This window comes from Macrotis lagotis, chromosome 2, assembly GCF_037893015.1.
Source record: "Macrotis lagotis isolate mMagLag1 chromosome 2, bilby.v1.9.chrom.fasta, whole genome shotgun sequence".
Taxonomy (NCBI): Eukaryota; Metazoa; Chordata; class Mammalia; order Peramelemorphia; family Peramelidae; genus Macrotis; species Macrotis lagotis.
Genome location: NC_133659.1, coordinates 281358526 through 281372874, shown reverse-complemented (window position 1 = coordinate 281372874; position 14349 = coordinate 281358526). Strand labels below are relative to the sequence as shown.

The 14349-nt window shown below is 34.8% G+C and overlaps 1 protein-coding gene across 15 annotated transcripts in view; it reads left to right on the top strand.

The window, feature by feature from the left end:
- USP15 (ubiquitin specific peptidase 15) overlaps window positions 1–14349 on the top strand; it is a 207338-nt gene that overhangs the window by 113684 nt on the left and 79305 nt on the right. For 10 of the 15 annotated variants that reach the window (XR_012476191.1, XR_012476192.1, XM_074226234.1 and 7 more), the window contains one exon: window positions 13562–13648. The exons of 1 other annotated variant lie outside the window; for it this stretch is intronic. Coding sequence is in view for 11 of the 14 variants with exons in the window: in XM_074226234.1 (XP_074082335.1) it covers window positions 13562–13648 (87 nt within the window). In the remaining 3 variants the exon portion in view is untranslated. 4 more of the 15 variants (XM_074226238.1, XM_074226241.1, XR_012476193.1 and 1 more) reach the window with 4 other exon arrangements.

The following is a 14349-nucleotide window of genomic DNA, read 5'->3' as shown; positions in this document are numbered from 1 at the left end:
ACATTATAGTAAAGTTAAGAAAAGAGGGCAAAAAACAAAAAAAAGAAAAAGAAAAGAGGGCAACTACATGTCTATTGCAGTAATCAGTTTATCTAGTTCATCTTATACATTAATAAAGATTCCATCTATTAATATCCTTGCTTAGTTATTTAGATTCAGAATAAGGAAACTTTCAAATAAATTTTTGTTTTCCTAACTCTACTTTTTGCTGAAAAAGCAAAAGCAAACCCTTTGAACAAATAGGCCTAATAAATTCCCATGTTATTTGTATCCAAAAATCTGTGTCTCTTTCTGCATATTCAGAAGGTTGGGTAGTATTCTGCAGCATTCTGGGAACATGGTGGATGATGGTGTTGATCAAATCTCAATCTTAAAATTGTTTGTTTTTACAGCATTGATGTTATGATATAGTTCCCCTTCATTATTTCTCAGAACTGTCATATTCCATTACATTCATATAACAAAATTTGACAATCTCTTCCCAATTGATGGTCAGTTTCTTAGTTTCCAGTTGTTGGCAGTACAAGAGAATTCCTGGCAGAGTACCTGATCCAGAGTTGGTAATTAATAAATACTTGTTGCTTAATTGATTACAACAACCATTTAATTGGTTTCCCTGCCTTGAGTCTACTTTAGACCACTCATCTACCAAAATGATTTTTGCAAAAGGTCAGGTCTGACCAAATCATTCACATACTCAGTAAACTCCAATAACTGATTATCTCTAGGATTTAATAAGGCTAGTCCACCTGCAAAGTCTTTCACACTCTGACTCCAATCTAACTTTGCAATCTTAATTAAAAGTTGCTCCTTGGATTGACATAAATTTGCTGTCCTTTCCTTTTGGGGGACACTTTTCTGTCCTGGCTTTGGGCTTTTGCTCCCATGGCTAGAATGTACTGTACCCTGGCTCATCCCTTTAAAATGATCCCCCCCCCCCCCGCCTTGAAAAATCTCATTTTAACTATAAACCCCATTTAAGCCCTCACTGATCACCCCAGGTGTTCCCCCCCCAAGCTGAGTCTGGATCTATTTCCTGTGGACTTATTTGTGCATGTATTGCCCCTCTAATAGAGTGCAAGCTCCTTGGGGGCAAGGGCAATGTCCTCTTTCTCCCCAACACTTGGTGTCTGACTGTGCTCCTGGGCTTGTTCCCAAGTCTCTCATGAGATGGAATTTCCTTCTGCTGAAGTCCTTTTCACCAAGGAAGTTCCAAAGCAGTTCCCCATCCCTTTCCCCTCACACCTTGCACAGTGCCCTGAAGAGTAGACACTAATGAATACATACCACAGAACCTGTTTCAGTAGCATACCCTTCATTCACTGCAGTTTGGGCATTTTCTGGATAGACCCTTCTTTCCAGGTATAACTGACTTTAGCTGCTCTGTTTGGAAGTATTACTACCTAACAGCACCCTTCAACCCAAAAGCAGGCCATAAAGAAAGATCCTTTCAGCCACTTCCCTGCTTATTGGCATCCTGGACATCATTCTCTATGGGCCCCTTGAATGGTTGTCATAACTCATGGATTTCCTACCCCAACAACCTTTGGGTAGGTTTCCTTAGGGGAAGTCCATAAATGTTCATACACAGGATCAGTTTAATCCTTCAGTCTTCCCCATTTATCCAGTATTATCAAAGAACGAGATTTTGAGTAAAATCAATTTCCAGATAACTAAAGGCTATACTTTTAAGTAACTATATTTTTCAATTTTTTTTATGGAATACTCTGGGCCTTCAGTGGACATTAGATCATTCATTTGGATATTCGCTCCTGTGAGACAAACATCACCTTTCTTTGCCTGTGTCCACACATAAATCTTTTGTAAGTGATTTCCAAACATACTTGGAAGCTACTCAAGGATTTTTTTATATTTCATAGATACTAATGCAGCAGGGAAACAATCTGTTGTTTTTCCGTCTTGCTCCATGACTATCATGCCTCCTTTTCTGCTTAAAAATTACTTGGATAGTATTTTTTACAATACCTTTGGAACATAAATCATGTTGGTAATATTCTACAGCATATTTATGCTTAACATATCTCTCTCACTCTTTGAGTGCTCCACCATTTTGATCCTTAAGGGATTTTGTTAGTCTGTGATTCTCAGTTCTATAGCTTATGACAGAAATTCTTCTAAACTACATGGAACGATTTCTACCTTTAATAAATGAAATATATAGATGTTTATCTTTCTTCTTAATCATTGTAACTTTAAGGGTATACTAGGTAGATAATATTTTACTGTTTGGTCATCAAGTGATGCTTTACCATGATATGAAGGTGATGCTAGGTTTTTGAAATCTTTGCAAATGGAGGATAAGCTTTGACCATGTTGCAAATACTCAAAGTATTGACCCACCAAATAACCATCTCTTTTTCAAAGAACAGACTATCTGGTTGAGTTTGAAAAGGTACCTCACCAGTAGTGAGATGTTGCTACTAAGTTATATTTAGAAATTAATTCTTTGATTGTGGTAAACTTCTGAAAAGAACAAAATAGTCTTTAAATCCTTATAACCTTCCCCTGCTGCTATTGCAGTGATAATGGAGGGATAGAAGAAAAGATGTAAGAATACTAAAAATAATATAATTTTTAAAGATGTATTTAACTGTTGTTACTTTTAAGTGTGAGATATTTGTTCAGTGATTAATAGGTGAACATATTAGTGTCTGGATTTAATCATAACAATCTTGACATTATTGCAAACAAAAACAGAAGGCAAAAGGAAAAATAGCAGACAAATAGGACTCAATTCTCTTTAAGAGTCAATTAAAAGAGCTGCAGAGTTGATTTTCTGCTATATTAAAAGGCAACAGTAAGCACATGTTTGATGGGACATTTAATCACCTTGTATTTTTTGCTCATGGTAAACATTTGAAAAAGACCACTATGAAGAAAATTATATCTGTTGCAAACAATGAAAAGGAAGAAAAATTCTACAAAGACCTTGACAAAAAAAAAAAGGACATCAAAATATACATCATTCAGCAGCTTCAATACAGGTAGGCACAGTGGAGGAAATTAAAAATATGTTAAGAAAAAGAACATGAAGGATATATATGTGTGTGTAAATATGCATATAATCTATATATGCTCATATATATATATATAAAATTATAATGGACATTTTTCTTCAAAGAAAGAGTAAGAGTAAGTAGGCACTGGATTTGGCAAGCATTAAGTCGCTTCATCCGATCAGAAAGAACTACAAATAGCCATTTACCATATCAGCTGTCATTACCTTCTCAGATTATTGCCTTAGAGTGAAACTGTACAAAATCGATACCCAATCATAAGACCTACTTAAATAAATTCTTTATAATTAAAAATTGAAAATAGGTTAAAAATATTGATGATAGGCTACCTCTATGAATTCCTAAGGAATATTAATAATTATCACCATCAGAAAATGAAAAAAGCCTAGAAATGACCTCAGCCATCAAACTCTAGGTTATTTGGCCAGCAGAGAGATATATATCTGTCAAGGACAGTGCTGGCTTAAAACTTAAGCTTATTTGTAAAATTGGAAAGTTGAATAAAGTGGAAGAATGCAAATAGCAACAGTACTAAAAGAAGGAGCAGCTTTGTGAGATGCCTTGAAGTTTAGATTTAGTCAGAAAACCTGAGTTCAAATTCTCCTAAAGTGTGACCCTGAAGTGTTTGCCTTCAGGATGTTTGGGTGGAAGTGTTTGCAACTGTCTACATATTTGTTAATATATAAATAGTCCCAAACGTGTGGAAATGCAGTATAGGAAGAAGTAAAAGTGATGAGGGAATGCAGTCCATGCATGGTGGACCAGCAAGTGCAAAAATTTGGAGAAGAGAGAGTATCATTTATGATAAACATCCGGTTTGACACATACCACAGAGTATATAAAAGGGAATAATATATATTGAAACCAGAACCAGGTTTGGAGTTTTTTTAGATTTTTCAAGGCAATGAGGTTAAGTGGCTTGCTGGATTTGAACTCAGGCACTCCTGATTCCAAGGCCAGTGCTCTATCCACTGTGCAACCTAGGCCCCCCCCCCCCAAAAAAAAAAAAAACCAGGTTTTGAAGAGCTTTAGATGCCCAAAACAAAGAAACTTGTATTTATTTTAGAAGAGTCAAGAGTCACTATTGAGCAGGATAATAACCTATGGTCAGGAAAATCATTTTAGCAGCTATGTGAAAGATAATAAGGGGAGGAGAGAAAATTGATAGAGGAAGGTCAGTTGGGGACCTCTTACTGTGAAGACCTGAGCTAGATTAGAAAGAATTGACTTACTGAGACTAGGAGACTTGGGAGTGGTTGAGGACATAATGAATGTCCTTCAGATAAGCAAAAGTTTGAATAGTGCATTGAAAAGAGCCCAAACTTAAGAGTCACAGAGACAAGAATTGAGATCTCATCTCTGCCACTTTTTACCTATATGCCCTTGGGCTGCTTGATCTCTCTCTCTCCTCTCTCTTCCTCTCTTCCTCTCTTCCTCTCTTCCTCTCTTCCTCTCTTCCTCTCTTCCTCTCTCTCTCTCTCTCTCTCTCTCTCTCTCTCTCTCTCTCTCTCTCTCTCTCTCTCTCTCTCTCTCTGCTTAATTTCTCATTTGCAAAATGAGGAGGTTGGACTAAATGACTTCTTCTAAGATCCTAGATCCATGACCTTGAATGTCATATTGAAGGAAAGGAAACTCCCTGCATATTTGCATTGTGGTAGCCTATTGCCCTTGTTATCAATAAGAATTTCAGGATGAAAAGCTTTTTTGACAAGAAGCAAAAGCAAAATTGTCCTGTACCTTAGTATGTTTCTATATAATTTAGCAGTATTGGATCAGAACCACCAAATTGGGCTTTTAAATAACAGCCAGGGCTCTGTCATATTTATCTTAAATTCAGTGTTCTAAAAAAGGGTAAACAATTCTGTAAGACTGTGTTGAAGAGGCTGAAATAACATATACTTTACTTGTTTTACAAGGAATGTCCTCTGGATTAGGAAGCACAGAATGAAAATTATTAGAAGGGTGTGGAAATCTAAGATTAATGATAAGATTGATCAGCATTATGCTGCCCTTCACTAAGTTCAAATCACCAGCCTGATATCTGAGAATTCTTTAAAAATTGGCAGATGTGATTTTTGACCCATTATTGGTAATTTTAGAAACCCTGTAGAGGATAAGACATTTGCTCTAGAAAAGAGCAAATGTCCCAATTTAAAATTTTATTTTTAATTGTTTTATACAAAGGGATTGGAGGATTAAAGGAAGATTCAGCCAACTATATACCAGAAAGCATGACTTAAAAATTTTTAAGTTTTAGAAATTGCTACCAAGAGGTTGATTCCTATTTCTGATTACTAAAAGCCAATTTATCTTCTTCAATTGACTTCATTAAGAACAGAGATAAACTGATGATAGATCTTTTATGACAGGGTAACTAGACTGGTAGATTGGGGAAATGCTGTGGAAATAATATGTTTTGATTAACTTGGAAGGAGTTCTGGAAGAGTGCCCTATAAATCTTTGCTTGACCCTGTGTTTGTTCCACAATTTCAGTAATTTACATGAGAGAAAGGGAGAGTCTAGTTAGTGTGTGTGTGTGTGTGTACACTTTGAAAATGGTATATTGCTTGGAAAGATAATATTTTCAGTTATAGAACCAGGATCCAGAAAGCACTTGATGAAAGGCTCAAACATTGGACTGATTGGATGAAATGAAATTTAATATTATTAAATAGAAGGTTTTATACTAGATTCCAAAAAGAAGCTTCACAAATACACAGTATGGGGGATACACACACACACACACACACACACACACACACACACAAAACAGAATTTTGTGAAAAAAGACTTCAGTCCAATATGAGTTAGCAGTATGACATGGCAGTTAAAAAATGCTTATGCTTTCCTAAGCTTTAGTAATGTGGCAGGCAAATATTTTTACCCAGTCCTCATCAGACCACATATATAATATACTTGGTCCTGAATGCTGAATATTAAAGGAAAAGGTCAATAAGCTTCAGTATGTCAAAAGAGAAATCAGCATGGTATGAGGAACTGGATAAAATGCCTTTTTAGAAATAGTTGAGGGGTGGCTAGGTGGCACAGTGGATAAAGCACCGGCCTTGAAGTCAGGAGTACTTGGGTTCAAATCTGGCCTCAGACACTTAATAATGACCTAGCTGTGTGGCCTTGGACAAGCCGCTTAACCGCATTGCCTTGCAGAAATCTAAAAAAAAAAAAAGAAACAAAAGAAATAGTTGGAGATTTTTAGAGTGGAGGAAAATGAAAAGAAAGGACGTCATAGCTCTTTTCAAGTAACTGAACTTTGTCATTTAAAGGAGTAACTTGTTCTGATTGGCACCAAATACAAAACTAGCCAACAGTGATTAGAAGTTGTAGAGGTGACTATTTAGGTTTCTAACAATTAGAGCTACTCATAAGTTAAATATGGGACTTTTAAAGATTTTTTTTTTTACTCTCAGTTTTAAAGCATTTTCTCAGTGAGCTGCTTGTGGGGATGGATGGGGGGTTGCTACAAAATAGATTTTTGATCAAGTAAGATTTATACAAGTTATCTCTGGATCCTATGGTCTCAAAAGTGGACATTGTCAAGGGAATAAAACTTGACAAAATGTTAAATCAATGATTTTGGTACTGAACTAGCAAATTCAAGCATTGTCAATTCTCCCTCCATCTCATTTTCACCCTCTTCCCTGCACTCACATTGTTACCAATCTCACCCTGGTTAGGATTTATCCCCTCTCACCTGAACCATAATCTTCCCCTTCTCAAGTTTCTCTCTTTTCCCATCTTTCCAAAGTGTGTTTCCTAAAGCACAGATCAGATTGTCACTGCATGCTAGCCTCCCATTAACTTCTTATTGTGTAAGGATCAAATACAAATTCTTCTGTTTGACATTTAAAGCTTCCAGTCTCTTTGTTTATGTATCACTGCCTTTCTCTCTTGATATTCCCTCTCTCTCCTCTCAGGACTTTTCTTCTCCTGTGCCTAGAATTCTCTCCCCACCTCGTTTCCACCTTTTAGAATCCATCACTTTCTTCCAAGCTCAGCTCCTCATAAAGCCTTTTCTGATCTCTGGCTTTGTGTGGCCTCTTCCCTAAAATCAACTTGCATTTACTTTGTATAAATATAGTCTCCCTCGATAGATTCTATAACTCCTTGAGGCTCAGAACTGTTTAATTTTATCTTTGGGTCTTTAGTCTCTAATATGTGTTTAACAAATTCTTATTGATTGATTGCTTTGATGCTGCTGATTTGAGTCAAGTGCTTTGTAAAGAAGCTTCTTTAAAGTTTTTTTCTTACTTAGGGTTAACAACTTTTTAAAAAAATGGTTAAGTTTGCCAGAAATCTGTCCACCATGTAAGTAAAGTGAATAGAACTAGATAGGGACAAAGTCTTGTCCCACTTTGAAATAAGAAAAAGGAAAAAAAAATCTGCCTACTATAGGTCTCCTAAGCTTTAATTTGCTGCCAGGCAAAATTCTAGTGTTACCAAAGAAAGAATTAAAATCTCGTAAAGCAAGCAGTGATATAAAAGATCCCTCCTGACTTCATTAAGAATGGGACATGACAGCATGACCTCCTTTCATGTTTTGACATAGTAGATGAGGAAACTATTGTTGAACAGCTGTTCTCACAAGATGAGTGACAAATACAAAATGTACTGCAACTTTCTCTCCATGTGCTCAAGAACTATAGATATTTGGTTATAGTATTTCAGTTCAAATCAAATTTATAAAGAATTTTCCTGGCTTAGTATTTGTAAAATGATAAATTTAGTATTCCTTTAAAAATTACATATGCCTAATAACCTTAAAACTCATCAAACAGCAAACTGACAAAATTCAACAAAAATGACTACTCTTATTGAAGGGATTCTGCAGATAGTTGCAGGTCTTCCAAAGTGCCATGTAGTGGGCCAGAATTCCATTTGCAGAACCCCAGTAGTAAATATAATTTACCTAGATTTAAGCAAAATTCTTATAGACTAGAAAGGATATGTTATAATATGTTATTAAATGCCATATTAGCACTTTAAAGCTTTCCTTTATTAGCTAGGTACATTAAATTCCCAGCAGAGATTTCTGATGGCCTTTAAAGAGAGGAAGAATCAAGGAATATAACATTAAAGAATAGAAATAATAAATTAAGATGGTCTTCTAAAAAGCTTTTTCTTTTTTTATCTGTGATTGTAAATATGATACATATATGCATAAAAACTTGTAAATTCAATACATATTTCAACACATTTAATTTTTAAATTACATATCACCTTAATATGTGGTATTTAAGAAAAATATTACTAGTACCTCTTACTGTGACCTATTCATAGATAATGTTGTGCAATAGTTTTTCAGTCATGTCCAATTCTGCACTGACCCCATTTGGGGTTTTCTTGGCAGCTATTCATAAATAGTTAATGTGTTCTTTTCTAACTTCCTAGAATAGATTCCTAGCTTTATACAAATAAATATGCATTAATTCATGGGTATACTTTCTAATTTGTTTGATTTAACCATGCTAATATAATTAAAAATGGATATTTTCACAGATTTTTTTCAAAAAAGATGCTTTCATCATTTCTATAAAGTAAAATTTTATCACTGTTCTTATGTATTAGAAGTTTATTAGCATATTTTTATGCATATATGTGCAATCTTATTGCTCTGGTAAATACATGGATATTACAGTTTCTTTGAAGAGGTAGATGCATGAGAATATATACCATACAAATACACCTCTGTTTAAATGCAATAGGTATTTGTCATTGGTAAAGATGTCACAAAAAAGTTTCACGGGGGGGGGGGGCAGCTAGGTGGCGTAGTGGATAAAGCACTGGCCCTGGAGTCAGGAGTACCTGGGTTCAAATTCAGTCTCAGACACTTAATAATTACCTAGCTGTGTGGCCTTGGGCAAGCCAATTAACCCCGTTTGCCTTACAAAAAAAAAATCCTAAAAAAAGAAAGTTTCACAGGGCATATAATTAAATTTAGACCCTGTCACTCACCAGCTCAAGAAACTTTATTGCTTCTAGAATAAGGTGCATACTTACATCCTATACTTTATACCTTGCTTCCCTACATTCCAGTCAAACTAAACTCCCTTTTCCCTCCCTTTTTTGTAGGCTGTTCCCTTGTCTGAAAGACTTCCTCCTCACCTCAGCCTCCTTGTAATACCTTCCTGCCTTTAAGGCTCAGCTCAAGTGCCACTTTATTTTTTTTAATATTTTATTAGTTTTCCAATTATATACAATAGTAGTTTCTACCTATCATTTTTTGTAAGGTTTTGAATTTTAAAATTTTTCCTCCACCTTTTCCCCCACCCTCCCTTCCCCCATCCCCCCCACAGATGGCAGTCTGATAATCTTTACATTGTTTCCATGCTGTACATTGATCAAAATTGTGTTAAGAGAAATCATATCCTTGAGGGAGAAAATCAAATATTAGAAATAGCAAAATTATGTTGTACATAAGACACTTAAAAAAACTGCTTAGGGGCAGCTAGGTGGCGTAGTGGATAAAGCACCGGCCTTGGAGTCAGGAGTACCTGGGTTCAAATGTGGTCTCAGACACTTAATAATTACCTAGCTATGGGTCCTTAGGCAAGCCACTTAACCCCATTTGCCTTGCAAAAACCTAAAATAACCTGCTTACATGAATTGAAATTAGAAAGAGGAAATCAATGAACTAAGCATGCAACTAAAAAAAAAATTAGAGAAAATAATCAACTCCCCCATTAAATATCAAATTAGAAATTCAAAAAATTAAAGGAGAAATTAATAAAATTGAAAACAAGAAAACTATTGAACTAATAATCAAGCGTTGATTTTATGAAAAAACCAATAAAATTGATAAACCTTTGGTTAATTTGATTTAAAAGAAAAGAAAGAAAACCAAAATACTAGTATCATAAATGAAAAAGGTGAACTCACCACCAATAAGGAAGAAATTAAAATAATAATTTGGAATTATTTTGCCTAACTGTATGCAAATAAATTTGATAATCTAAGTAAAACCCAAGTTTAAATGAAGAGGGAATTCAAATACCTAAATAACCCTATCTCAGAAAAAGAAATTCAACAAGCTATCATTGAATTCCCATATAGAAAAAATCTCCAGGCCCAGGTGGATTCACAAGTGAATTCTATCAAACATTTAAGGAGCAATTGGTTCCAATTCTATATAAACTCTTTGGAAAAATAGGTGAAGATGGAACTCTGCCTAACTCCTTCAAGCGCCACTTTCTATAAAAGCTCTTTACTGATTTCCTTAGTTGTTATTGCATCCCCTGCTTCCCCTTCCCCCCTGTGAGTTCTTCAGAAAACTTGTCCTCATCTTTCCAGTACTTAGTAAATAACCTTAATTTTCATGTAACACTGCTGATCATGTCATGGATGTAAAAAGTGCATTTGAAGTCTTAATTTCATTATATCAGAAGAATGACAGGATGCTTCTTGGAGGAGGGTAGCATTTGATTTCCTGAAGAATCAGCTGTTTAAGGGGGAAGACATTCCAGTGAATAATGTGAATAAAGACACATCGGAGAGTGAATCACTGCCTCAGCTACACTGTGAATAGAGAGAAGCTGCATGAATTAGAGCTGGAGAGAAAGAAGGTGGTATCAGATCCTGATGTCATGAAATCAACAGGCAGCATTTTGTAGGAAGCAAGAATTATTGAAGGCGTTCTCAAATTTGTCAGAATGAAAGAAGCCTGTGGCTTTGGTATCTCAGAGTATTGATAGATTTTGACTTTTCCAAGTAAAAGTGAAAAGGTGGATGTCATTGTTTAAGGAGTAACATCTAATGAAAAAAACAGGTGTAAATTGCTCATTCAAGAACTTTTATAATGAAAGGAAGTGGAGAAATATGATGATACTGAGAGCAACAAAGACCACCATGCGATGAGGTAAAATCACATGTTCTGTTACATAAATAATTGTATGACTTCTTGAACCCTAAATTGAACTTAAAGCAAATTACATTATAGTGAAATTTCCTTATCCTTGGCTAGATTCATGAGAGTTCTTTAGATCATCTGATTATTATTCATTATTGTTTCTTCCTCTTTTGTATTTGAAGAGTCTTAACTTTTTTAAAAGTATATTCATGTGTTAAGGGAAGTGGATTGCTTGTTCCTTTAGGAGTCTTTGTATTTTAGGAAATGCCCAAGCTTGGGTAGTAAAGCAAAGAGGTTTTATTCAAGGCTTACTTAGTATGTCCCAGATGTGCTCAGTGCTAGAAGAAGGATACAAAGGAGGCAACAGTTGGATTCAGTTAAATCAACATTTATTTGTGTGCCAGTACTGTGCTAAGTACTGGGGATCCCCCCCCAAAAAAGAAGGCAGAAAACAGTCCCTTCCCTTGAGGAGTTTACAAATGGAGGAGACAATGAACAATGGGCACCTGAAGAGATGGGGTGGACTGGAACCCTGCAGGAGGCACAGGGTCAATGTCCAGAAAGTCAGGAGGGGAAGGGAAGTTGGTCAGTTTAAGTCTCGGACTTCCCACCCCCAGCCCAACCCCAGATGGACCCTCTGGAGGGAGTTCAGCAGTTGGGGGGGGGGTATCACAAAGGCGTGGTCCAGGTGCTGAGGAAAGCTCCAAGGTGAGACAGCAGCTGAGTCATGGTTAGCCACACACACATACACACATTCATGCATGCATTTTTGGGGTGTGTGTGTGTGTATTTCTGAAAATTTTAAATTGTAGAAAGATGAAAAAATTATCTTTGGTATATGAAACTGCTTTCATTTTCCTCAACAATACATTTCAAGGTTCTGTCAAATGAAGAGGAAAATAAATTTCAAACCAGGAGAACATTTAGGTTCACATTTACAAACCTGAGAGAGACTGTATGAGTATATTTGTGTATGTGTAAAAAATGTCCAATGGCCCATTTATGGTCACAGATTTATATGATAAGCAGTGTGTGTGTGTGTGTGTGTGTGTGTGTGTGTGTGTGCGCGCGCATGTGTGAGTACATGCACATATACACACACACAATTGGCTGTATTCACCCCCTATTTTGTAATAAGTATATTCTAAGTCAATAGTCCACTTTGGGATTACTAAAGATAAGCATTAAATTCAGATTCAATTCAGCAAAATGTTATCATGCTCAGATCAGTGTTGCACCATCTCTATATTATCCAGGTAACCTCTTTATTTAGTTAGAAAGCCTGAAGGCATGCAAAGGTATTTTTAGAAAATGGTAAAAGAAGAATTGATGAATTTTACCTTTTCCTTTTAAACACCATTTTTAATAGAGATGTTAATGAATATGATAAATGACTAATAGTCTGTAAAAGAGTTTGAAAACATCTAGGGTACTTTTCTATTTTGAGAGATTGATTCACTGAGTTTGCTACTAAAATTTTCTGTAGGATTAAGTATACCTTAGTTCATTGTGTCTTCTCAAAAAGTTGTGAGTAGATCAAAATTCAAAACGAAAAATAGTATAAAAGTAAAATTGATCCAAATTTGATCTCCCAAATTTGGAGTTTATGGTAATGTTGATATTGTACTGAAATTTACTTTTACACTGAAAAAGGAACTTGCCAAGTAAATTAATAATGAAAACCAGATTAGAGGGAAAATTAACTGATTAAATTGCTGTAAATAACTAATTTAAGAATGACCAGTAGAACATTATGTAGTACAGTAGATGGAGCCCTGGATTTCCATTTAGAATACCTACCTGGTTTTGAAACCTCCTTTGGCTTCTTAATAGTTGAGTGACCTTTGAGCAAGTTACTATCTCTCTAGTCCTCTTTCCTTATCTGTAACATAATGTTGAATTAAACCACAGGTTCTTTACCTGGGATCAGTGACCTTTGCTAAAATGAATAATTTCAATATAATTGGTTTCCTTTGTAATCCTATTTTTTTTAAAATGCATTTTAAAACCTCATTCCAAGAAATGGTCCATGCTTACTTGGATATGAGATCCATGGTGTACAAAAAACTTTTTAAAAACTCTGGGTGGGTCTGGATGATGTGAATTAATAAGCTTTATTATAGGACAGCTTTTATATTAATTATCTTTAAACCTGTTGACCAAAAAAAGAATTTTGTTGTAAACTATCCTTGCAATTTATTCATCCTATGGTTAATTAGGAGTTGGTTATTTAATTGAGTTATAAATTGGCTTTGTGAATAATTGACTTCTTAATATATAAAGCTATTTGGAATTAACTTCTGAGAGTATATTCCTATTATTTTAATGTATGGAACATTGGCAACAAAATATTTAATAGTAAATGTCTAATTTTAGAAAAAAATGATATATTTCATTTAATAAAATAATCAAAAGAATGACATTGCTCATTTAATTTGGCTAATGAAACATAAATATGGTTGCTTTTTCCTGCTATGAGTTAATTTTTATGTGAAGAATGCATTTTGAATTTGGAAACCAATTAATATTTAGTGTTTTTTGCTCATAACTATTTTTCAACATTCCTTTACTACATACATTGACATCTGTTCTTTTCTTTATTTCATGATTAATTTCAGAATTCAGCATCTTTATCTAATTTAACATTTTCATATTTTTAAAGGTCCCCAGGTGCATCCAATTTTTCAACTTTACCAAAGATCTCTCCTTCATCTCTATCAAATAATTATAACAACATCAACAACAGAAAGTAAGCAATGTATCTTAAGAACTGTTTGTTTAATTGAATCACCCCCTTGTGATTGCAGAAAATAACTCTTTTAGAATTGAGAATACTTTTTACTTTAAAACGGACTTTCTTGGGGCTGCTAGGTGGTGCAGTGGATAGAGCACTGGCCCTGGAGTCAGGAGTACCTGAGTTCAAATCCGGCCTCAGACATGTAACAGTTACCTAGCTGTGTGGCCTTGGGCAAGCCACTTAACCCCATTTGCTTGCAAAAACCAAAAAAAAAAAAAAACAAAACCAAAATGACTTTCTCTAAATGCCTGGTTAGCACTCCACAAAGTAAAGTGAGTGAGCATGCTTACTCATAAATTTGCTATTGATTTAGTATGTAATAAGTAATTTGAATCGTGACCTAAAAGGACTTTCTGTCAAGTATACTAAAGTTGCTTTAGAATTTGACATTTCCAAAACCAGTGATTTCAACCAGTAATTTAAAGTTTATAAATAAAATTGTTAAAAGAAACATTTTTGATGTGAATAATTTTTGATTGACCTTTATAACTATATTTGTATCTTTATAATCATCCGTACTGTTATACAATACTTTTATGTGAATCACCTTATATTTATTTTATGGTTATCTATGACTAGCAATAATGCATATTTTCTTGAGACATTTGGATTAGCATATACATGTTATAACGATATAGGCTAGAACTCAAAGT